Source organism: Micromys minutus (assembly GCF_963924665.1).
Source record: "Micromys minutus genome assembly, chromosome: 12".
In the NCBI taxonomy this organism is placed as follows: Eukaryota; Metazoa; Chordata; class Mammalia; order Rodentia; family Muridae; genus Micromys; species Micromys minutus.
The window spans coordinates 56,199,438-56,224,040 of NC_137981.1; the positions used below are offsets into that span (position 1 = coordinate 56,199,438).

A 24,603-nucleotide genomic window follows, 5' to 3' on the forward strand; every position below is an offset into this window, starting at 1 on the left:
CTTTTGGTCAATTTGTTTGCTTGTTTTTTGATACAAATCATCAGACAGGAAGGATTGTTTTGGTATGGTCTGTTTGCTGTCTTAGTTTATTTGCTTTGTTTCTAGATTTTGTTTCATTTGATTATTTAATTTTTTTTCCCTCTCCTGGTACAAAAGTTACCAGAGAGTTTTCTGTGAGGAAACATGACAGTACCTAAAGAAACTCAGCACCTAAGGGCATAAGGCAGTTGAAGGTTTTTGTTTGTTTTGTTTTTTTCTCTCAATCAGCACCAATCCCATAAATGATCTACACTTGGTGTAAAATATAAAACTTTTGTTTGATTTTTTTGTTTGATTTTGTTTGTTTGTTTGTTTGTTTGTTTTGGAGAGGAGATTAGCTTTTCCTTCTCCATTTTAGGAACTGTAGTGTGGGATTATTTGATTTTTTAAATACTGTTTATGTGTAAAAAACAAAAGAAAGGTTTTCTTTTTGTTTTTACTTATAAAACATAGAGAATATCTTTGTATACATACAGTGACTGGAAAGAAAGCTTATCTGAAGGGGATGTGACTTATTGATCTTTTTTTTTTTGTAGTGTTGGTGTTGTTGGTGTGGTGGTGGTGGTGTTTCTGTGTATTGGGGGAAGGGAGGATTATATTTCTTGCAGGCGGCGTTGACCGCAACCAAACTTAAGGTCCCCTTCTCAATCTGGGTCAAGATGTCTCAATCTGGGTCAAGGTGTCTCAATCTGGGTCAAGGTGCTCTAGAGTGAAGACTCATACTGCAGCAGCTCATAGAGCAGAGGCCCATCTCGGTAGCGAATGCCCACTGCGGTGGGGGTGACGTACTGTAGGATGTTAATAGTCCTCCGCAGCCTCCTGTCTACAAAGTGTGCATCCCAGGCCGGGTACCGCTTTCTTGGCATGTCAATCTTAATCAGGGGCCCTTCTGGGTGGTAAGGACGCCCTGAAGGGGTAGAGGGCCCCATGGGTCTAACTTGGAATACGGGCAGGCAAGTATCAGCCGTGAGGTCCTCCTGCTGTTCCGTCACAGCTCTGGTGGGCGTGACCTGGGGCCCCCGGTACCCAGGGGTCTGAGGTGCCATAGGCTCAACATCAGGGGGCAAAGGGATACCCCAGAGCAGCTCGGCACAACAGGAGCTGGCAAAGACCTTAGCCCGCGGCCCCATGGGGTGCAACACACCATAGTATAAGAGCATGAGTGTAATCCCAGCCACAAAGCTAACGAAGACACAACACAGTGCTGGCACGGCATAGGAGTCAGTGCTCTCCGGATTTCTGTAAAAATACCAAAGGAACGTCAAGGCAGCATTCTCGGTCAGGACTATCGTATAGTACGCGAACATTCGGTATCGAGTCCGCCCTTCCTTGACGTTAAACCAGCAGAAAATGTACACGATCCCTACCACCATGTTGAAGAGGATCTCCTCCCACTTGGACATGCAGAAGTCTGTCCCACCATGGATGATCCAGAAGGCCATGGCACACCAGTGCACCACCACGAAGATCCCGAAATACAGCTGGAAGATGGAAGCAAAGAGGGCGAAAGAGATAACTCGGGATGAGATGGTGAAGAGGCGCCAGAAGAGGTGGATGAGGGCCCCTCTGTAACTCATACTCTTCTTGTCGTCCCTGGAGTCCCGCAGCAGCTTGTGATAGGAAGCTAGCACCCAAGCCAGGGACATCAGGGAAGTCACAGAGGAGACACCTGCCAAAAAGACACAAACCCACATAGTTAAAACCTCGGATATCTACTATGGGCGCAGCCGGACTGAAGAGACGCCACTGCCATCTAGGGAGGAGGGAGAGACAAACACAAAATCAGGTGCTGGACCGGAATCCCAGCCGCTTCCTACACTGACAGCTGAGGTGTCTGAAATCAGTTTTAACAACGCTATTGGCAATCTGAGAGGCCCTGCTTGGCCTGGAGTTGGCAAGAGGGCAACACCAGTCACTCTCCACCTTGAGGGCCCTTGCTGTGTCTGGATGCATTGCTGGTGTCCCTTTCCTCCGAAGTCACAAGAACCTATAGAAGTGATCTTGGGTTTGTGGAAGCCCACTGACAACTGCCCTAGCTCAAGCTCTTCCCACAATCCTTCTTTTCTGGGAAAAAATGCTGGATGGCTCACTAAAGGTCCCAAATGCCCTTTTCTGGATAGTCTACCACTCCGTCTTTCCCTTAAACCCATCCAGGGGTGTTGTGCCCCTCAGCTGGTCACCTGTGTCACTCTATTGACCTCTTTCATGCACTTGCGTTCTCAGCAGCCTTTGCCCAAGTCCACTGTGGTCTTCCCTTGAGGGGCTGTGCTTCTGGTCTCTCTCTCTCTCTCCTAGGCTAACCTCCTGCTTTTTGAGTACTCCGTCCCCTCAGAGGCTCTGTGGTTCATCCCCAGCAAATCCTCCAGTACTCAAAGATTCTGGGAGCTTGGATGCCTCTGGCCCCTGCAAGCACTCGGATTTCTCTAAAGCAGTTTTCTTTTCAACTCTGCTAGATTGGTGTTTGTGAACAAATCAGACAAAATGGTGGTGACAGCTACTGGTTACTGTCACTGATGTAGCCACCCACAAACAAGTAGTTACCCACCAAGCACTGTCCTCTCACACAGGATCCTCCCATCATCCCCAAATTCCTCATGCATAGCCTGAGTTAGCATCCGGCACACACTTGTGTGGCTCTTCCTAGAATTCAGAACTAAATGCAACTGGAGGACTGGCTGTTCTCTCATCGGCAGTCTCCTTAACAAAGGGTTCTCACAAGCATGACTCTGTTTCTGTCTTCCAAGCAAAACTCAGGCTATGCTACCTGTTCGCATTAAGGTCAGATCCAGGCACTCAATGTTCTAAGAAAGACGGTTTGGACCTTTTATTTGGGTCCTGGCACACCACCTCACAATGATCCAAGCTTCAAGGAGGAACCAAAGTCCCTCTGCTTTCTGGCCCCAGAATTTAGACCCTGCCCACCTCACAAGTCCCCTCCCCCATACCTCATCTATTGACCTCACACTGTAAAATAGTATAGTAGGAGCAATAGCAACCCCCCCACACACATGTAGGCAACACACAGAGAACATGGAATATTTGGATAGGTGGCCACCACCAGGAGCATGTGCTGCTGTTGTCCTATCAATAAACAAAATAAACAGGAGCGACGGAGCATGAGCCCAACTTCTCCATGGAAACAAATCAAAATAAGATCTTGAGAGCCGTAACGGTGGGTTTTTCCTCCAACTTTTCCGGAAAGTTCTAGAATGGATACTTGCATGCCCCGCCTGCTTATTCTACTACACAGGGCATCTGGTTTGCATCCTAGAGAGCACAAATGGTTTGTGGACCAACCATTCAGAGGAAGGTTGTGTTCTGGCTGCTAGGTTGGAGTACAAAGAGCAGGTCCTCCCAGGAAGCTCTTGATTTGGATGTCCAGAGGGCAGGGAGAAGGAAGTCTTACCATTGTAGCTTCTATCGGATTTAATCCCCTGGGACACTCTGAGGAAGTTTCCTCTCCATCCTGTGGCTCTACTGCTACCTGACTAGCCTGCCTGCTTCCCTCCCTCCCTGCCTGCCTACCTGCCTGCCTGCTTGCCTTTACTCCCTTCCTTCTTGCTTCTTACCTCGAATTGAGGATTTTCTAAATAAATCTAGGCTGATCTCAAATTCACTACTGTAGCTCCGGTTAGCCTGGGACTCCAAATCATCCCCCTTCCGTCTCTAGAGTTCTAACAGCTGAACTTATTTCCTTTTGATTGTGTGCATGCACAAATGTGGTGTGTGTGTGTGTGTGTGTGTGATCAAGTCTCTGTGTAGATGTGCATGAGCATTCCCATAAGCATGTAGAGATCAGAGGCCAGCTTTGGACCATATCCCTGAGGAGCAGCATGCTTTATGTTTTGAAAAACAAGGTCTCTCATTGGGACCTGGAATTACCAAGAGGGCTAGTCTGGTTGGCTAGCTAGGGATCCACTCATATCTACAGCAACTCTGGGATCACAAGGCTTTTTTATGTGGTGCTGAGGTTGTAATGTTTACATGATAAACACTTTATTGGCTGAGCCATCTTCCTAGACACTTTATCGACTGAGCAATCTTCCTAGACCCTGAATCCATTTGTTTATTTACTGTTTGTGTGTTTGTTTTCTAAGACACGGTTTCCTCTGTGTAACAGCCTTAACTGACCTTGAACTCATTTTGTAGACCAGACTGGCCTCAAACTCACAGAAATCTGCCTGTTTCCACCTGATCCAAGTCCTGGGGTTAAATGAATGCACCAGCACCAGCACTGAACTCTTTTTGTGATGCCAGTATTTAAAACATGTTTATTTATTTATTTTTTTTATGTTATGAGTACACTGTAGCTGTCTTCAGACACACCAGAAGAAGGCATTATATCCCATTACAGATGGTTGTGAGTCACCACGTGGTTACTAGGAATTAAACTCAGGACCTTTGGAAGAGCAGTCAGTGTTCTTAACCTGCTGAGCCATTTCTCCAGCCCCGATGCCAGTATTTAAGCACCTGTTGGGAATTGTCAAGACCTGGCTGTCTAAGGGAGTGTTTATGAAATCTAGGAGGACGACCTGGCTCCAGTGTTCCTTCTAACACCATGAGAACTACTACAGCCCTTATTATTTTCCACCCAGAAGAGCATGAGAGCCAAGCTTATAGAATGGAAAACAAGCTCAGAGTTTTCCAGAACACAGTCTCAATTTGTTTAATCCTAAGCATGACTTTGAATAGAGTTGGGGTGTCAGAGCAGGATAGCCTTTGGCCTTCACAGTCCCCCAGATTCTGGGGACAGGGCTTTCCAGGTACACTGATCACCAACAACAGGTATATTCCACCCTTTACCTCCCTGGCTCTCAGTTATCCGTGCCTCCTTCCGATCTACTGCTGTGGTTCTGGGGCTCTGTTCTTGTCTCAGCCTCTGTGGCACCAAAGCTGCTGTCTCTGTGACTAGGCACAGCCTAGTTGGATGAAGAAACGGTCATACGGGTGATGCAGAAACAGCTGTGGAAGTGCTGAGCAGCCCTGGTCTCCACTCACAACCACGGTCACTTCTGACTTAGTAAAGCCTGGGATTGCCACAGGCTTATAGAAGCGGGGTTCCACGTATGCGGAACGTGTTGCAACGTTCTCACTGCAAAGCTACAGGAGTTTAGAGCCTCACGCCAGATTATCCTGAGGACCAGTGACCACACAAAGTAGGATAGCATTCTTCCTGCTCCATGGTGCTGCTTGCTGACTCTGTCTCTTTTCCACATTGTTCTTCTGACTGCTGGATTTGTTTTTGTTTTAAGTTCTCAAGGTCGTTTGTAATGAAGGTCATTGGCCTGCTTCAATGTCAGAACCTGTTCTACTTCCTAGCTATTGGCTCCTTGGGCCCTGGATGACCTGCCTTGTCTTTGGGAGTACAAATAGGACTCAAAATCTAAGGGCATGCATCTGGCTAGAACCTGGGAATGGGGCTGTCAGGCAGTTTGGGGTGTAAAGATGGCCGTTACCCACACAGCACAGGGAGTGTAGAGAAGAGAGTAGCCTGGAGATGTCCAAACCCTCATTCCCACCACTTAGTAGTTGAGCACATCACTAAAAGTTTTCCAGCTCTACCCTTAGCACATCTCAAACTGGTGGGGCCAAAGGCCTTATTCCATCTCATAGAAGAGCTGAGAAAATCCAGGCTCATAAGACTCCAGGCAGGAAATAGTTCTCTCTCTGGAAGTTCACCAGGCTCAAGAGCCAATGGTACAGGTACCAGATAAACCTGTTTTCAACCTATAGACCTCATCTAGACTCAGTTGTAACACTGGACACAGCATTGTTAGTTGATGGATGACTTGGCCAGGCTAGACCTGCATCTTTTTTGGCTAAACCTATGAAACTGTCACTTCAACTATTTGATGTCAAGCCATTAGCTGAGGGCAGCCAGATGATGGAAGGGATATAGATGGAGATGACAAACCAGGACCAAAGAGACATGCAAACACAGAGAAGGATCCCATAAGGACCAGGCAGAAGGTCCACCTGAATTCTAAGGGGAGGGGTGGTCTCAGAGGAAGCCATTCATTGGCATCTTGGTTCAGAATTCCAGTCTCTCAAACCACGAGGAGGTCATTTATACTATGGAAGCTGTTCAACCTGTGGCACTCTGTGACGGTGATCCTCCGAAACTAGTGTAGTTTTCTATTGACTTCATTATTTCTAATTTATTTGAGTGTGTGTGTGTGTGTGTGTGTGTGTGTGTGTGTGTGTGTGTATGTGTGTGCATGTGTACTGTGTGTGTACAGATACCCAGAGTGGCCAGAAGCGGGAAGAACCCCTGGAATGCAGTTACAGGTAGTCATGAACAATTCAGTATGGGTGTTGGGAACCCAACCCTGGTCACCTCCAAGAGTAGCAAGTGCTTTAACCACTGAACCACCTCTTCAGTCCCGTACATTGTTTTTTTCAAATAAAGATATTTAAGAAAATGTTCCAAACCATGTATCTAAGAGAAGACTGTCACAGGAGTGGATCTTGAAAGTGACTCAGGCCCTGCAGCTCCTAGACACGGCTGGTCTTTACCAGGAGTCCAGTGAGAGGTGGAAAAGTTGGCTCAAGGATTTGAATCTTGCCAAGTGGAGGACAATGTAGGCTCTGAAGGAACCCATGGGAGGCTTTTAAAGGCCCTTCAGCTCCCCCAGGAGATGAATACCCAGACTACAAGGAAAGCAGTGTCCCTCACAGACTCCTCTGTGGCCACTGTTCCATCAGGAGATTCATCTGAGGCTACAATGGGCTCTATTACCTGCAAGAAGCACAGGGTCATGGCTCTGCAGTGGCTCCCGGGGAGATTTTCATTCCTGAGGTCAACCCAAAGGTCAACATGTTTCCCTGGGCAAAATAAGGTTCACAGAAGGGTTGGGAGGCCCCAGGAAACTGCCTCACTAGGCCTGGGAATATCAGGGGTTTCTTCTCACTCAGAGCTTGGCCACTTGTTTGCATGCCTAAGATCAGGCCAGAGGCTGTTAAATGCTTCAGTTTAGCTATGACAATCCCTCCCCACCCCCGCCACAATTCACTCCCTACCCTGATACAGAGCAGGAAGTGAACTTGTGGCTCCCACATGGAACTGGCTGAAACTTATCTGGAGAGCGTTTAAGCTGTAGCCTCCAGGGGGTAACTGCCCTGGCAAACACTTAGAGAGAAGGTTTTGGGGCACTGACATCAGGGTTCCATACTAGTCACAACCAGTCCTACAGTGCAGTAAGTGACACATGAGGACAGCCATTGGGGACAATCCAGCTGGGTGTTCCCAGGACCACTAGAGCTTTTTGAGAGCAGGTGAGAGAAGAAGGTATCTGGGGGAAGGATGGACTGAAGTCCAGATCGGACGGGTGGTCTGAAGGAAGAGGGGGTGCAGGGAGTGGACTGGCAGCAGCAGTGTGCTGAGCCATCTGGGGAAGCTGAGCTCTGACAGGCAGAGAGAGAGCGGGACTGATGTCCACTATGGGCCAATCAGTTAGTGAGTGGGGACCCAACACACCTCTGGAAAGGGAACTGAGGACACAAGAGAGGTCCTCAGAGGAAGAACACAGCCTAAGGTGGGAGGAATATTCCAGTAGTCTTTGTCAGTGCTCAGTGAGGAGGGCACCTTTGGAAATAAACTCTAAAGTGAAGAGACCTTTAAAATACCTTCTCCGCCATCTTTTTTCTTCTTTTTTTTAATCCAGCTAAAATTCTTTGGGGAGGGGATAGAAAATGCATTCCTGTTGGTCACTTCTGTGATGAAACTTAAGCATGATTGGGGGGGGGGGGGCTCCTGAATACCATCATAGGACACATGCTGTACACATGCCTCAAGAATTTCTATTTGCCACTTTCCAATGTGCCCTCCATGGCTTTGAACTAAGCATGCGAAAAAGAAAAAGGAAAAGAGAGGGGAAAGTTGGCCATCTTTTTCCTTGAAATAAGGTTTTAAGCGAACTCCAGAATGTGCTCCCTTACAGAGAATGCCCACCCGTTCATGCAGTAATTCTCAACCTGTGGGTCTCGACCCCCTGTGCGTGCAGGGTGGACTGGCCCTTTCACAGGAGTCACCCAAGATACACTGCATGTCAGATACTTATAGTAGCAAAATTACAATCAGGTGGTAGCAACAAGAATGATTTTATGACTGGGAAGGGGAATCACTACAGCATGAGGGACTAACTTTAGTAGAGGGTTGGAATGTCAGGAAGAGGAAGAAGCATGGATTTAATGTGTTTTCCCAATGGATGTTTATAGACTCTGTAAATAAAATCCCGTGTCTCATTCTGGCTGAAGAGGGCATTGCTTTGCAACATGCTCCATGCCCTCTCTCCCTGCCGCAGTCACGAGTGTCTCTTCATTTTTATCTTGGCTTTGGCTTGTGGTCACTAGCATGGGGACCCATCTGCAGCACTGGGGACACCCAGGACAGCCAGCCGGAGCTTCCAAATGGATGAGAGGGGCAGCTACAGAGCTTAAGCTCACCACCAGCTTCCCTCCTCCGCACTTTGCTGAGTGTCTTAGCCTGACCCCACACAGAACCACAGGCTAGGAAAACATTCTGAGATGAGGTGAAGCAGGATGGGGGCAGGGTAAGGGCCACAACTGGGGAAGGAACCCACCCCCTCCAATCCATATTTCTCCTCTCTCTTCAGCTCCTTCCTGCTAACATGGGGCCATGGTCAGGACATGGTTGCTCACAGAGGGCTGCTCCCCGGACCCTGTATCCTTGCCTGTCAGCGTCTCTTTGTCCTTGTAACAGATGTCCTTACTTCCCATCCTCATTCCAGCTGTGAGATCTCTCTCAGGTGATCAACTGTGGGCTGCGGGTGACTGAGACCCTGAGCCTTTCCAGTTTTGTGGCATCAGATGGGCTCTGTCCTCTGTCCTGCCCCTCAGTTAGCTTCCCTCACTCCTCCTCCTGCTGTGCTAATGGCAGCCTTAAATTCTGGGTTTTCTGTCCCTTGTTTCACCAATGATGAAAGCAAGGCTGAAGCTGAGACTGATGTGGTCCCAGCTACACATGCTCCACCCCTGGCTCACGTGTCTGGCATTTGCACACCAACAGGTTGATGCTCGGAGATCCCCAAAGCCAAGACACACGCTTAGCTGACCATTTGCCCCTCTGCAGGTCAAGGATGCTGGTCACCTCTTTCAGCACTGGCTCTTCTGCCAGAGACCTTGTTTATTTCCCCTGTACTGAATTTCTTCCCTGGAAATCTCACTTTATCTATCAAAATTCCTTCATTTCCCTACATTTTACAAAAGCTTAGTGTCTTTTGGGGAATGATTCAAAAAAAGACATGGTGGTTGTACCCACCAAAGTCACCAAGCACCCCTCTCTTACCCCTTTCTCACCCCACCCAGGTGACAGAGGTCGGAGAGCTCCAAACCCATCTCCTCTTCAGGCACCTGAGGTGGAGGAATCATGGGTACCTTCTGTGGGGCAGGCTCAGATGACAGTGACTCAGTCAAGGTCACAGCTGGTAAGCCAGGGGCTGTGTCTCCCCACTGAGTCAGGGTCAGCATAGCTACAGTAATTTTAAATGGTGGCTGTTATGCCCAAAGCTTAAAATTACCACACAGAAACATATACAACACAGACAATGGTAAATGCTACTAACCAGGGGTTCCCCGCCCCCCAGATGTGCAGAGGGCTAGTGAGCACTCCACCAATCACAACCCACAACCCCAGCCAGCACCCCTACCAGCAGGACCTACCACCCTTCTTGGAAAGATATATATGTAAATAGGGACAGTCCTACTTGGGGACAGGCCAGATCTATCTCTAGAAGCAGTGTACTCCCTGGTCACTAGCTAGAACTCTGTTTCACCAGGCAAATGTGAAAGCTATTCCTTTGTAACTTCTCAAAATATATTCACAGGAAATCATTATAGGTTGAACAGTGTCCCATGGACACCATTTTTTATGAGCAATAAACTCCTTTTGGGCTATGAATGTATGTATGTCATGTTATTACCTGATAGATTCGTGTTGATGATGATTTGGTGGTGGTAATGTTGATGATACTCCCCGATCCCAAGTGAAGCAATAGACTTAATTAACTGTATTAACTCTTCCCTACAAGGCTATTAGAGTCATGGTCTGGTTTTAAGAAGACCAGACTGAGGTGTATACACTATGACTTCTTCATATCAAACAGTCAGGAAGTCGTGGGGGTAGGATTTGAATTACTAAAATCCGAAATGTAGATCACTTTTTAATTACTGGAAAATGTATCTCTCTGACGTCACCCATGAAATACTGATGTAGCATTCATCTTTACCTATTAGTGTCTTTTAGTTCGGCTACCCCACCTTGGCCGCCTGGTCATCTCTGTGAACACTGGCTGTTGGCCTGCAGAGTTGAACGCCCACCCCGTGAGGTTCTCTCTGAGAGTTCACACTTGGGGAGTCTGACGCTTCTGCTCCATCTTTCTTGCCTGGACTTTTAGAACACACCTCCCCACAACTGGTCTCCCACAAATAGCCAGTGGCTGCTCCCTGGAGACCCACAGCTCATGAGCAGCCAGGAGAAGGTAATCATAGGCTCTCAAAGCCACAGAAGTGCTCAGGCTTCCAAACAGGGTGGCCTGCCGTGACTGGTGGGCCACATTCCTCTATTACAGCTTAGGTATTCAGATGAACCTACAAGGCTCCACTCAGCGTGGGCTGCCTGGGAGTCATGCACACACCACCAGCTGCACACCTTGGCAGTCCATCTCCATGGGGGCCCAGATATAGGTTCCTGGGGTATAGGAGACTCCATAAATCCCCTTGTCCCCTCTGGAGTCCACTCATGCCAACCCCTCCAGATCCCCGCACCCCAAGGCACTGTTTCTGTTTGAGGTTCTCCCCAGTATTTACACATTTGAGGCCAAATGTCACCTCACTGAGACCTTTACTCAAAGATCAGCTTCTTGGTCCCCAAACACCACACTCAAAAGTACGACCTTTTCCCCCACCCCATCCCTTTCCAATGCTTTCTTCCCCCAGCCCCCGTTTATTCTCTACCCTACTGTATGAAAATGCTAAATCTTCTTTGCTGCTTTGCTTGTGAGTAAAGGTTAGCTCCCAAAGGCAGGACCCAACTTCGAGGGATTTCTCTAGAACTGTGTGCAAATCTGCCTCTGCCTGGGTGCTTAAGAACAAAACAAAAACATGTAAGCCCACACACAGCTAGCTTCGGATTCTGCTGAATGTACCCCGGGGAAGGGGCTTTTCCACTCAGCCATCACAATATTCACAATAACCTACTTGTCTTAACTGTGGAAAGGGGTGCTCGTGGGAAGCCCCAGTCTGTGTCTTAGGAGAGAGAGAGAAGGGTGCAGCCCACACTGAAGGTTTCCAAAGCATCCGGTGCTATGGCAAACCCTGCATTATTTCATTCGTTCTGAAGGATAGTCTCTCAGTGCCTATTGGTGTTTCCACTTCACAGATCTCAGGCTCAGGGAGGTAAAGGAACTGCCCATGCTTTCTGGACCCAGCAGGTCTTTGATCTGATGCTTTACCATGTCTGGCCTCGCTATCCCTGGAGATAACAGACTTTGCCTGTGAGTAATGCTTCTAGGTACAAATCTCAGCAGAGAAAGCCCACCTCTTCCAGGAGCTCTTACCCTCTGGTTCACTAGCCTCCTGCCCCCATCACCCCAGGCCAGGGACAGAGACATCACTTTTGACTAGAGGAGTGCGCATGTTTCAAGTGAGCCAACTCTGAGCTGTTCTGCCCGCTGTTCCCATGGAAGCCACAAGAAGGGCTCTTGGCAACCCTTTTCCTTTCCTGCCTCCCTCTGTTGCTGCCTCCTGGTCAGAACAAGGCCCCTTGTACTTCAAGCCCCAGGGCACGCTGAGCTTCTCTTTCTGGATCTGTGAATTACAAACCCTTTCTTTGTTGGTGTGTAGACACCAGAGGTTTCTTTCAGGTGTCTTTCTCAATCACATACTATTATTAATTTCTTTCAAAGGTAGTCACTGGACTGGAGCACACCAATTGGTCCGGGTGGCTGACCAGCAAGCCCCAGAGGACTTCCCATCTGTTTCCCTAACCCTGGGAGCACAGGCATGAACTGACATGTATGATTTTTTTTTAACACAAGTGCCAAGTAAACTCAAGTCCCGAAGCTTGCCCAGCAGGCATTTCACTGAGAGAGCATCTCCCTAGCCCAGAGAACTGTTTCTAGAGGCAGTGTGTCTTCTAATGTCTGCCTTTCCATGTTTGGATCATAATAAAATATCTTCCTTAAAAAACAGCTAAACTAGTAAGGTATTGGGTAGAAGGACACAAGGCCAGGACACCCAACTCCAAAGTCTCATTTGCCTTGGGCTACAATCCAAAGAGCAGTCTGTAGTTTCCTACCGCATTGGGCCAGATTCAGGACTTGGTGTGCCAACCTGCTCTCTGAGGCAGGAAGGCAGCATGCTTGCTTCTGACGTAAGACAACCCAGAGCCAGCCCAGAGCTGTCCCTTCCCTCAAAGAGATACAGGGCTAATGCCTGTAGAAGTTGGATCTGATTCTTCTTCTGAGCCCCATGCTCCAAGACTCAAAATATATATTTACAAATACCTTGGCCATATACCTAGGCTCTTCTCTAACTAGACCATAACTTAAAATAACCCATTTATTGCAATCTACACCCTATCTTGTGGTTGGTTACCTATCCTAAGCACCATGTATCCATCCGGTCACATCTTCCTGGGCAAAACTCCTGCACCTCTCACTCTCCCAGAATCCTTTCTGCCTCCCAGATGTCCCACCTTCTATTCTACCCTTTCCTATAGCCCATAGGTTTTTTAATTGACAGGTGATGCATCCATACAATACACAAGATATTCTCCCTACACATGCCCACCTCCTCAACTGTAAGAAGTCCTTACTGATTGACAGCTCTCCTTGAGGCTTCTATTGTTAGGGGTGGAGGGAAACTGGCAGGATCAGCTTAGCTCAGCACCCAGAACAGAGGAAAGCTGGATGCCCAAGCAAGGCATGTAAGCTGACACATATGCCGTGTGTATGTGCCATGCTGTCTTGAGGTCTTGCTACTGCCTCAGCCTAGACACATTTTCCCTGCTTTCTTCGCTTGCCTACCTCCTACTCATCCTAAAAGCTCAGGCTGGTCATTGTCTCCTCCTTGGACACCTCTCACATACTCTGGGATGCACAGCAGAAACCACTTCTGGCCTTGTCTCAGCACCCCACACATTATTCCTCCGTTGCTTCTACTTCAAAATCACTTTCTGGAGAATGTCTGCTCCACTCCATCCCTGAACTATTAACCTCCTTTGGACAGAATCGATTTTGGATCTTCGTGTGTGTGTGTGTGTGTGTGTGTGTGTGTGTGTGTGTGTGTAGTGTGTACATTTGTGTGTGCATGCATGTTTGTGTTTATGCATATGTGTGTGTACATGTTCACATATATGATGAATGCATACACACAGATGTATACATGCATGTGGAGGCTAGGAATTGACATAGGACATCTTTCAATCACTTTCCACCTTGGCTTTTCACCTGAAGCTCCTACTCAGCCAGATGAGCAAGCTAGTGAGCTCCAGGGATCTTCCCAATTCTGCCTCCTCAGTGCTGAGATTACAGATATGCACTGTCATGCCTGGCTTTTTTTTTCTTTAATATATATGTTGGAAATCGAACTTGACTTGCTGGTCCATCCCCCAGCACTTGGCATTTACTTCTGAGGAAAGAAAAGCTGTCTTCTCCAGTCCCATAGGCACTGTGCCAGCCTAGTAGTTACTCAGCATGGTTCCAGAGCAAGTGTCTCACACACACTGTCTCGTAAGCAAAGCCAGAAATGCAGGCTCTGATAAGGAAGCCGCTGATTCCCTGGCTGAGGGATGCCATGAAGGAACACCTGGAATTTTTCAAGGCTGGTGGGCACAGCTGTCGTAACTGTTCACCTAAACCCACCTTTCCCACCATTTTGGTTTCCAGTGGCTGCTGGAATGGAGGACCATTCATCATGGCTCAGTCCTGGAGGTCAGGGTCTGATTTCTGAAGCGTTGGCAGGACTGAGTGCCAGCTGGAGGCTCCAGGGAGAATCTCCTTCCTTGCCTCTCGGCTTCTGGAGCTTTCCACATCTCTTGGCTGCTGTCTCCTTTCTCTGTGTTCAAATTCAGCAGTGTGGCATCTCTATGACTTCCGGTTTTCACTGATGCATCCTCTCCATCCCTCTGACCTGCTTCCCTCCTATCTGGGACGGCTGGATGATTGGATCCATCTTCTTAGTCAAAACTCTTCACAGCACCAGCAAAACCCATTTTGCATATAATGTGTCAGTTATAGGTTCAAGGAGAGGAGGCGGACACCTGGGCAAACCATATTCAGCCAGCGTTTACCATCACTCACTAATAGCCAGTTATCCCTAGATGGGGTAATTTTGTTCCACATCAGGTGTCGGGTAATGTCTGGGGGACATTTTTTTTTGTTTTTATAACTGAGGGAACAGGTATTGCTATACTCAATAGGTAGGGAATGGGAGGTCACCAAGCATCCTGCAGTGAATGAGGCAGCCCCTAGAGATGAATCATCTGCCCCTAGACCTAATCACACTGAGGTTACAATCTGATGCTAGCACTTTCTCATACTTTCTGTAAAAGTCAAACAAATTGTGCCTGGCACCAGACATGAGTGGCTACCCTGAAAGAGATCCATGGGTGTGGATGTAGGGATATCAGGGCAGGACAGATTGTCTCCTGGCTCTGATAAAGAGTGGCAGGTTCCTCTGATGGTCATTTTGTTTGTTTTTGAGACAGAGTGCATACGTGGTCCTGGCTCTCCTGCAGCTCTCTATGTGCACCCCTCGCCTCTGCCTCCCAAGTGCTGAGATGAAAGGGATACACACCAAGTCAATGATCTTTCTTCATTTTTCTTTTTATCCTGGTAGTAATCTTGATTATCAACTTGATGAGACTCACAAGCACCAAGGAAGCAGGCCACTGCACATGTCTGTGGATTTCTAGTTGTGGTTAGTTGACATGAGAAGGCCCGTACTAAGTATGAGCAATGCCATTTTATGGGCTGGGGTCCCAGACTGAACAAAAAGGGGAAAATAAATTGATCATTGGTATTCATCTCAACTTCATGATAGCAGACACAGAGCCACACACTTCTGTCTCCGCGGTGGACTGTGTGTCCTCAAACTGTGAGCCAGAAAATGTTTTCTCCCTTAAGCTGCCGCAAGGCAAACAGCTCCCGGGAGAGAGCCATGGCCCTGTCTTAGCCACACACCCCCCAATGTGTTTCTCCTTTGGCTACCACAAAGTTGGAGGAGGTGGAAAACATCCATGGAGCTCTTCTAGGCACTGGGGCTCAATGAGTTGCTCAAAAGGCCACTCTGGGAGCACAGTGCACCCCAGGGAGGGAGCACTTTGAAGGTCAAAGAACAAGCAAAGAGCCAGATGCACATTTCCCTGGATCCTTCCTCCTAAAATGTCTGAGATATCAAAACACTATCTCTGCAGCCAGATGGATAAAGGCAAGCCTCTGCCTCAGAGGCTCTAAAACAAAGGTCAGTCACTCGGCTGCATGGCACAGGACTCACAGATGCCAGATCTGGCTGGCCAGAACACATGAAGCAAGCCACCTTCATCTGCCCTCCCTGCCCAGCCTAAGAAACCCCATAGCAAAGAACTAGACTGTCCAATACCCCATGACTCCCAAACATGATAACATTGGAATGGAGCCTAAGAGGTGTCCTGGAAGGAACATGGGCTCTGCCATAGGACATCTAGCTTAAGTATAGCCTTATATTCTTGTGCAAGCTACTAAGACTCAATTTATCATTTGTGAGTCAAGGATTAAAAATACAGGCTTTGAATATGCAATGAATAATGAATCTCCGTTTCTATACAGCTGTGTGTACATATATATAATTTTTATATACATACTCACACATATATATATAGCATGCATAAATATACAAACTGAATATATATATAGAATGCTTATAAAGAGTAAGCATATGTTGTCTTCGCATATATATATATATGCCATATGTTCTTGAAATTATATTCATGTACCTATTTATTTTTGCATGTCTCCACTAGAATGTGAGCCCTCAGAGAGCAGAGACTTCTCTGCTTTGCCCATCATAGTACCCTGAGTCCACTACTGGGAATTTTTTATGCCCTTGGCATCCTCTGTGAGCAGATAACTGCAGAAAACATTATTCCTGATACAGAAAAGTGGAGACACAGCTTAGAGAGAGGCTGAATACTGAGAAGTATTTTTTGCTCTGGGGCTTAAGTCCTTGACACCAGGAGTCCCAGAACAATCAGTAATGCCTTTGATGGCATCGTGTTAACATCAACCATTGCACTGGGCACTTCACTGGTATCAGGAGCTGAAGTGTCACCCGCTCCTCCCCTAAGTCCTGGGAGTAGGAGAGGTTGGTTGCAGTTTGCAAAGAACCACTGAGAGGGAGTGATGGAAGGACCCCCACACCTGAGACCACAGCTCTGTGAGGGCAGGTGCTAAGCAAGGTCAGTGTTTACACAGGACAGAACCTTTTTTCTAGGTGACAGCCTCCAGCCCAGAGAGGAGACAAGTAGGAACCAGCTCAGAGTGCTTGGCGGCAGAAAGCCTAGGTCCCAGGACACTGGGATTCTTCCTCAGAATCCTCAGGGTGGGAAGACTCTTCAGAAGCCCAGGATGCTGCAGTTCACTCCAGGACTGTGTTGCATGGGTCAGAGTTCCTGCATCTGATGTGTGCATCTGGACCCCCGGTTGAGTAGCATGCCACCCCACCTTGAAGACTCCCTCACTCCTTTTCCTTAGCATCAGAGATTCCCAGAGTGCAGAGACACTTTGGGAGGCCCTGCTGCCTTCCTTCCCGTGGCTGATGCTCCTAGGAGAGCCGAGAAGCTACCTGGCCGTCCTCCCAGTGGCCAGTCTGGTGGACTTCCGCAGCTCTGTCTCTTGTCTTCTCTCTGCAGGCTTCCACCACAGAGCTGAGCTGTGCAGACAGCCTCCTACCTGCCCCCATGAGGATCCTGTGGTGCCAGAGATGTAAACTGAGGTGACCCCATTCATTTTGGCCTTTGCTGTTAAGGTCTCAACTTCATTTCAGATATTGGAAGCCCACTTGACCTCAGGCCTCGGCCCTGGATCCTCCTAAATTCTACAACACGTTTTTCCATATTTGCTGAGGTTCCCTCCCTTGCACGTCTTAGCTCCGAGGTGACCTACTGACCTCATGAAGCATCCTTCACAAGGCCACTAAAAGCTGCAAGAAGCTCTGCTGCCTACCTCTTTCCTTCCTGGCTTCATTGCTCCCAACACTCTCTAAGAGAGAAAATTACATATTTGCTTACCGCTTGCTTATATGACACTTGGACATCGTGAGGGAATGGGGTCGGGGAGAGTCTATTTTGACTCTTAATGTATCTGTCCCTAGGCCTCACATCCTGTCAGGTATACAGTGGGTGGTTAATACTTCCCAAGTGGAGGAATGGTTGTTGGAGTTGATGCTCAGGTTGTTGAAATTGCTGCCCTCTGCACCTTCTCCCACAAGCCACCTTGACTTCTGGGCTGGGTCGGGAGGCCTAGGTTGATGAGACACTTGTCAGTGTCTTACACAAATACTTTGAAGATTTCAACACACAAACACTTTGAAATGACCAAAGACCAGTTTACATGCGCCGATTTTAACAAGACAGGTTTGGTTTGCTTTTCTTGTGTGCTTTCTTTAAGTCTCCCCACTTCTCAGTTGTTAAGGGTAACCACAGCTGAAAGGGCTACACTGAGGCAGGGGCACCGGAGATCTCAGTTTCAAACTGCTGCACATTCTGTGTGCAACAGCACAGAGACCTCATTGTGAGTTTAGACCAAATGGAGCGAGAAGTGTGGAGGGCGGGAGTTTCAGGGGATCTAGCATGTGGACACCAAGCAGAATTCTCACAGAATGGCCTCCAGAGAGAATGGGAAAGGTGTGAGAGAGAGGCCATCCTGAGGACACAAGAGTGGCCATGTCTGGCCAGAAGCATGTCTTTGCTGGGAATTCTGGTGATATACAGGTAGGTGGCCAGAGGGGACAACATCTTACACCTCTCTGCTTCCTTAGACTAAGACAGGATGCAATGGGCAGCTGAGGAGTTGAAATTCTCCATGGCAGACTTAGGTACCACTTGTCTGGGATGCTGCTGTGTTTTCTTGGAATGGCAGATGGGCGCTGAGGAGTCGGAGAGGAGGGCACCACTCCCCTGGAGGCCTGTGGAGCAATGCTGGCACAGACGCAGCCGTGACTCAGCATGGCGAGTTATGGCCTAATGCAACGGGATGGTTGTTTCAATAACAAATTATCCGTGTTGCTTCCAAGGAGCCAAAGGAGAAAACATATAGATCTTATCTATAGCTTAGACCTGTGACCTTCAGCTCCCATGGTCAAATAAATCACTGTTACTTTCCAGAGTCACTCTATGCTAATCGGGGTGAACAACTGGTTTGGGAACTTCATCTTCAATTGTACGTATTAATGGCATTGGGAAGTGGAGCCTTTGGGGGGGTCATTGGGGATTGGGTGAGGTCATGAGACTAAAGAGGCCCCCATGAGATCATGAGAGGATTTATAATCAAGAGAGATCCAACCTAACCTATGTAATCCCTTCCCTTACATGATGTCACAAGAAGACTTTCACCATGTGTTAGCACTATATTCCGAGACACTAAGCCTCCCAAAAGAAATCTCTATTGTAAATTTCCAGCCTCAGGTGTTTTAAAATACCAACACTTTTTTTTTTTTGGTCCTGGACTTAAGGAGGAGTGTTTGAGCCAGTGCCTGTGTGAACCAGACAGGGTAGAATCTGAAGAACACTTCTTATACAGGAAGAAAGAACTCCAGGAGAAAAGAAGTGAAGTATTTATTTCACGGATGCAGTAGCCAAGAGCTGGGCCCCAGCCTTTCTCCACCAGGAGACCAGCACAAGAGAGCTTCAACCTCCACTAAGGAGAATTTTGGCCAGGGAGATGAAGAAGGGGAAACTGAGACTTCTGGTGTAGCACTCTGTGTCCCCACCAGGAGAAGAAAGGCCAACTCACTAGGCTGACAGATGAAGAGAAAGACTGGGCATTTTAATCTAACAGGACGGTGCAAAGGGCATAAGAACTTGCCTTTCTGGGTGGGTTGGATGTGAGCAGACCTTGTGCTGTTATGTTAAGCCAAGGAGAAGCCAAGGTGAAGCTTCTGCAGCTCGTACACATGTGTGATATGTGCACTCCATGATCAGAAGAGGACATCGGATGTCCTGCTCCATTTCATTCACGTGGGTCAGGGTCTCTCTTTGAGCCTAGAACTAGGCTGGAGGTCAGTGAGCTCAGTAACCCTCTTGTCTCCATTCTCCACCCCCACCCCATAACCCTGATGTACAAGCTCACGTGGCCATGCTGAGCTAGAGATGGTTTGGGTCCTCAAGCCTGCACAGCAAGTCCTCTCGCCCACTGAGCCATCTCCCCAGGGCTTTGATGTGAGCAGAGCCCATAGCTTAATACTGGGAGAACAAACTAGTAGGGAGTTTGATAGTTAAGACAGAAAGACACTGAAATGTATCTGAGACTGGAGCGGGGGCGGGGGGGGGAGGATCAATGCTTTGGTGTGTGGTTTCATGTTTTCTTAGAGTCTTTTGCCTTTCTTGTCTCATTCTGTTATATATTGGTCTGAAGTCTGTGTGTGTGTTTGTGTGTGTGTGTGTGTGTGTGTGTGTGTTAACCTCCTGAGCAAGGCATAGTGTTTGAAGGGTACCCTACATGCCACAACAGTTGTTTCAAGGCAGCAAGAAACATAAAAGCCCTTTGTTTGCACGCTCTTTGATACGTGACCTTGGGCGACTTCTTTTTCTGTGCCTTATCCCCCCATCTATAGAGCAAGGGAGGGTGGACGCAATCGCTTCAGTGGTTGGCATCTCTGCCTCTGTGCAGAGTCCCAGCGCTCTCCAGAGTTCAGTGTTATAGCATGACACTTACAATAGCAAAGTCTGGCTGGGCATACCACATGCTTGCTGTGTCAGAACTGAGGAGGAGTAGATACAGGAGGATCAGAGCAAGCTCACCATCAGACTGATCTACCTGGTAAGTTCCAGGTCAGCCAGTGTGACCTAGAGAGACCCTGTCTCAACAAAGCAAAAGATTAAAATAAGCAAAAGCAAAATCGGTCTGGCTTTTCTTGGGAAATACCTTTCCTGGGAAAAAGCAAGCCTCTGGGGTGTGACCTGAGCAGGAAGGTCCATGCAATTCCATCCAGTCCCATTCTGGGGCCATAGGCATTCTACCTTCTTGCTACAACCTCATTTCAAACACCTTCCCCACCCAGGGGCTTCCAGTCTTTCCCACTAGCTGACTGAGAGGGTAGAAAGGCACACACAGCTCAGAACAAAGGGGTTTGCACCTTACTGGACATGTGCAACAGTCAACTTCTAACTGGTGGGACTCCTAGGAAGGGTCTGTCTTCCTCATCTCTACTGAAAATGTTCCAATTACTAGAATGTAGTTGCCAAAATCTCGGTTTCTGGCACACAGTGCTTGTGTATTTCTGGGGGGCCCATAGGCTCTTCCTCTGGACACTTCCTCCCACCCTGCTGCCCTGGCTCCATTGCTGAGTTCTAGCTGTGTCAAGTATTCTTACTTTCCAGTCATCATTACCATTGTCTCCCATGGAGAAAGCTTTTCCTACCACAGGGCCTTGGGACTTGCTATTTCCAAAGCTTGGAAGGCCATTTCTGTGCCTCTTTTCTTGTTGACACACAGTTTAAGTCTGTAAAGGTTTTCTCTGGCCCCTGCCTCCAGGGCAATAACTCTAGCCCCACAGTTAGTTACGGTCTCAGCAATGTGTTTAAGTGGGTCAAAGTGCTTCCAGAATCATGCCAGCCTACGATGCTAGGTTATGGACTGCAGAGGTATATGTACAGTTACAGATTTATTATATTTATGTAAGTGCACTGTAGCTACCTTCAGACACACCAGAAGCAGGCATCGGATCCCATTACAGATGGCTGCGAGCCACCATGTGGTTGCTGGGATTTGAACTCAGGACCTCTGGAAGAGCAGTCAGTGCTCTAACCACTGAGCAATCTCTGCAGCCCCACCAATGCAATTCTTATTTCCACCTTAGAGATAAAGAAACATGGCTGGGAAAAGGCTCATCCCACTCCTAAGGCCACTTGGTGGAGGTGGAGTTGTGCTGCTCTCTGACTTTCCCAGTACCCTAAGCCTGCTCTCCAAACCTGCCTTCACCCAGAATGGTTGCCAAGATGGCAGGAAACCTGCACCAGCAAGGAGTTCAGAACAGCCTTAGCACCTTCCTAATTACCCTCGGTGTCAATGGCACAGAGAGAGAAGTTATCCCCTGGCCAGCCAGAGGCAGTGCCAATAGGCCAAGGGGCTTACGTAGAAGCTTAGAATCTTTCAGCAAATGTATCTACAGTAAACACACACACAGACACACAGACACACACAGACACACACAGACACACAGACACACACACAGACACACACAGACACACACACACACACAGACACACACAGACACACACACACACACACACACACACACACAGAGCAAGACACAGCATAGGGACTGCAGAGTCTGGAGGTGTTATGATAGCCCAGGAGAGCAGGGGCCCACTGGCCAGAGAGAGCCAAGGCAGGTAAGGAGGAGGCTCTCCAACCACTGTCTTGCTGTCCCAGGTCATGGGTTCTCTGCACACCTCAGCAGCTAGCACCTCCTGTGTCTGGTTCTTTCAGCAGTGCCTCTGCTTGAATACACTTAGCAACACAACACTCGCTGTCCCTCGAGACAGTCTCCCCATGGCTGAATGGACTGATTCCCACTCCCCACCCTTTGAAGATATGACAGTTCCCTGGGTATGTACGGTGCCATCTGTGACATTTTTCTCCCTGTCCCTTCAAATGTTAATAGTCACACATCCCAAGTCTCCCTGGGCTAGACATCTGGTTTTGGTTTTTTTTTTTTTTTCCTTCCACATGTCACCTCAGGTCCCTTCTGTTCTAGAACCTGTTCTGGTGTGTCCTGACTCTCTGATATGTGCTCTGTAGGCTAGGCTAGCATTAGCTCTAAAGCAAGACCAATGTAGTATAACCTTGGCATCCCAGCACCCAGGAGCCTTCCTACCACAAAGCCTGCATGCCCAGATGGTGCTCTGTGGCTTCCGAGGCCCCGTGGAGACTACCTGAGACCACACTGAGGAGTACAGGGTGTGTGCGCTCATCAGAGGAGCAACCACTTCAGCCCGTCTTTACAAATGAGCTGAGGCACCTATGTGCAGCGGGAGCAAAAGCCCAGCATTGAAAATGCCGCAAACCGGAAGGAAAACCTGACACAATTCAGTCTCGTTGGCACATGCTATCTTTAGGGGGAGTTAGTGGTGGGGGTGGACAGGGAGTTGGGGTGACGGTGGTGGTGGCGGAGGAAGTGGAGGGCTGGCACTCACAGGGCAGCGTCTCTGCACTGTTCTTCTGGATCATTATGCAGAGCTGTAGCACCAGTTGGGGGGCGCTCTCCAGAAAGGTCTCCAGGAGGCGCAGCATGTTCACGTCTGCGTATTCATACATCATAGCCCAGTAGAAGCGCCGCTGGTGTTCCTTCTGCCGCTGGCTTTGGATCCCCAGGTACATGGTGCGGATATACCTGTGGGGACACATGGGACAGAACACATATGTGGGTAGGGCTTGGGGGGATACAGAAGGACCACAACTAGCCCCCTAAAGCCCAAATTTCCTGCATGGACATACCCCCAACATCCTTCAGAAGTCCCCAAGGGCCTTGGGTGGGATTCGGGCTCAAAAGGATAACATGAGGCATGGGGATCCAGCCATTGGAGGGAGCTGCCCCAATGAGGACCCCACCACCGGCCAGTTCTCCCTATCCTGGCCTCCACTTATAGAAAACAAAAGCATTGCCTAAATGAGGTTCCAAGCCCATCAACTAAGCATTTCAGATGAGCTCAGAGTGTAGGTACGCTTCCCAGGGTCCACAGGATCAGGGTGGAGGTGAAAGACAGCCCAGCAGAGTTGGCACTACCTTACTCTAGGGAGGAAAGAGACAAGCTTGTCATGATCTGAAGTACCACTCGCTGATGGCCATACCCACATGGGAAGGACGTAGGCATTCTCCTGTAGGGACCAGCTGGGCCCCTGAAAGGCTACCTCCCTCCTCTGCACAGGTTCAGATGGCTGAATGGAGGGTCAAGCATTGGCCTCAGGTCATTGGCCAACAGGTCTGGATGTACCAGGTAGACATCAGGGAGACCTGGGGAGTAGAAGGTAGGCTATGCGCCTGCTCGGTCACTGATCTACGGACTCCTTTCTCAAGAGCACATCCAGACTCTGCGGGGAGCCACAAGAGCCCAAGGAAGCAGGTCTAACTGGGGAGCCTGAGCTTGCAGGTCAGCACCGAGAACTGTGTGATGTTGAGGTTGGCGCTCCCGTCCAGTGAGGGTGCCTTACAGGGTGGGTACTGAGCATGCGTGTGCAAAGGGTGCTCTTCCTGTGTGAGTCTCACTGCCACCAGAAATGTCTGGAGCTATGTCTCCAAGAATTTTGTGGCTCTACCAAGCCCAGCCCTCAGTCTTAGATGCAAGCAATAGCCCAGCTATGGGTGGGGCTTAGGATGTAGGAAGGGTCCAGGATACAGGCAGACATGTCTAGGCAGAGTTCAACCCAGATACAAGGGTCAGAAGCCCAGCTCTATAGGTCAGGGTCAGGGATGGACTCGTTCCTGAACTGAAACCATACAGACAGGGCACAGTACTGACAGCCCTCACAAGGTTCAGTGATCCTCCGGCACTGACCACTGGACAATCATCTCCATCCTCTCCACAGCATCGACATTGGCAGCTCCTCACTGGCATATACTGCCCAGTCCTGCCCTGTGAGAACTCTTCTTCACAAGACAGCCAGAGTGTTCTCGGAAGGTTCTGAAGTGCGGGCAGCTTCTCCCTTCTGCAGCTGGTTCTCTAGTGCTCAGTATCAACCCAGTGCTTAGGGCCTCACCGCATCTCCAGCATCTCAACATCCGTCCTGCTCTCTCAGATGCTCTTTCTCATCTGTCTTTCTTGCCTCCCCTTGGAGCACAGGAGCTCTGTCAGAGTAGGGACTGGCTGGTCCCCTGACATCTCTCACTGTCTGGTTTAGTGCCTGTGGAAGAAACAGGCTGGGAAAACCTGTTCTCTGGGGCTGAGGACTCCAGGCAGGAACACATACTCACAACATCTTAATGGCAGACCCTAAGCATGCTGAAGTCAAAGGCAAGTGATCGATGAGAGTATTCCTGTCCTCTCAGCAACGTGGAAGGTGTCACCCAAGGGCAGGTGCAGAGATGGAGCCCATGTCTAAAGGCAGCCTGGACAGCACGTATTTGTAAGACGGTTTAAAACTGCAAAGTGCTCAAGAGGTTTAAAACCTCTAGGTGCAAAATGGTGGGCCGCACTCTAGAACAGCAGTTGTGTGCTGATCCTGGAGGATGGAGGCTCAGTGGCCTGCGAGACACGCCCCATGGGGCAGGGCTGTGAACTGTAGCCTTCCAGCCACGGGCAGTCCCAGCTGGACCAAGAAAAAAGAGCTTCGGGCATCCCCATAGATC

The 24,603-nt window shown here is 48.8% G+C and overlaps 1 protein-coding gene across 1 annotated transcript in view; it reads right to left on the reverse strand.

The window, feature by feature from the left end:
* Positions 1–743: 743 nt before the first annotated feature.
* XKR6 (XK related 6) overlaps positions 744–24,603 on the reverse strand; it is a gene marked incomplete at both ends in the record, with an annotated part of 192,312 nt that continues 168,452 nt past the window's right edge. Inside the window, 2 exons of the mRNA XM_080925867.1 lie at positions 744–1,708; positions 22,454–22,650. Coding sequence (XP_080781993.1) covers positions 744–1,708; positions 22,454–22,650 — 1,162 coding nt within the window. The remainder of the gene's footprint in view (positions 1,709–22,453; positions 22,651–24,603) is intronic.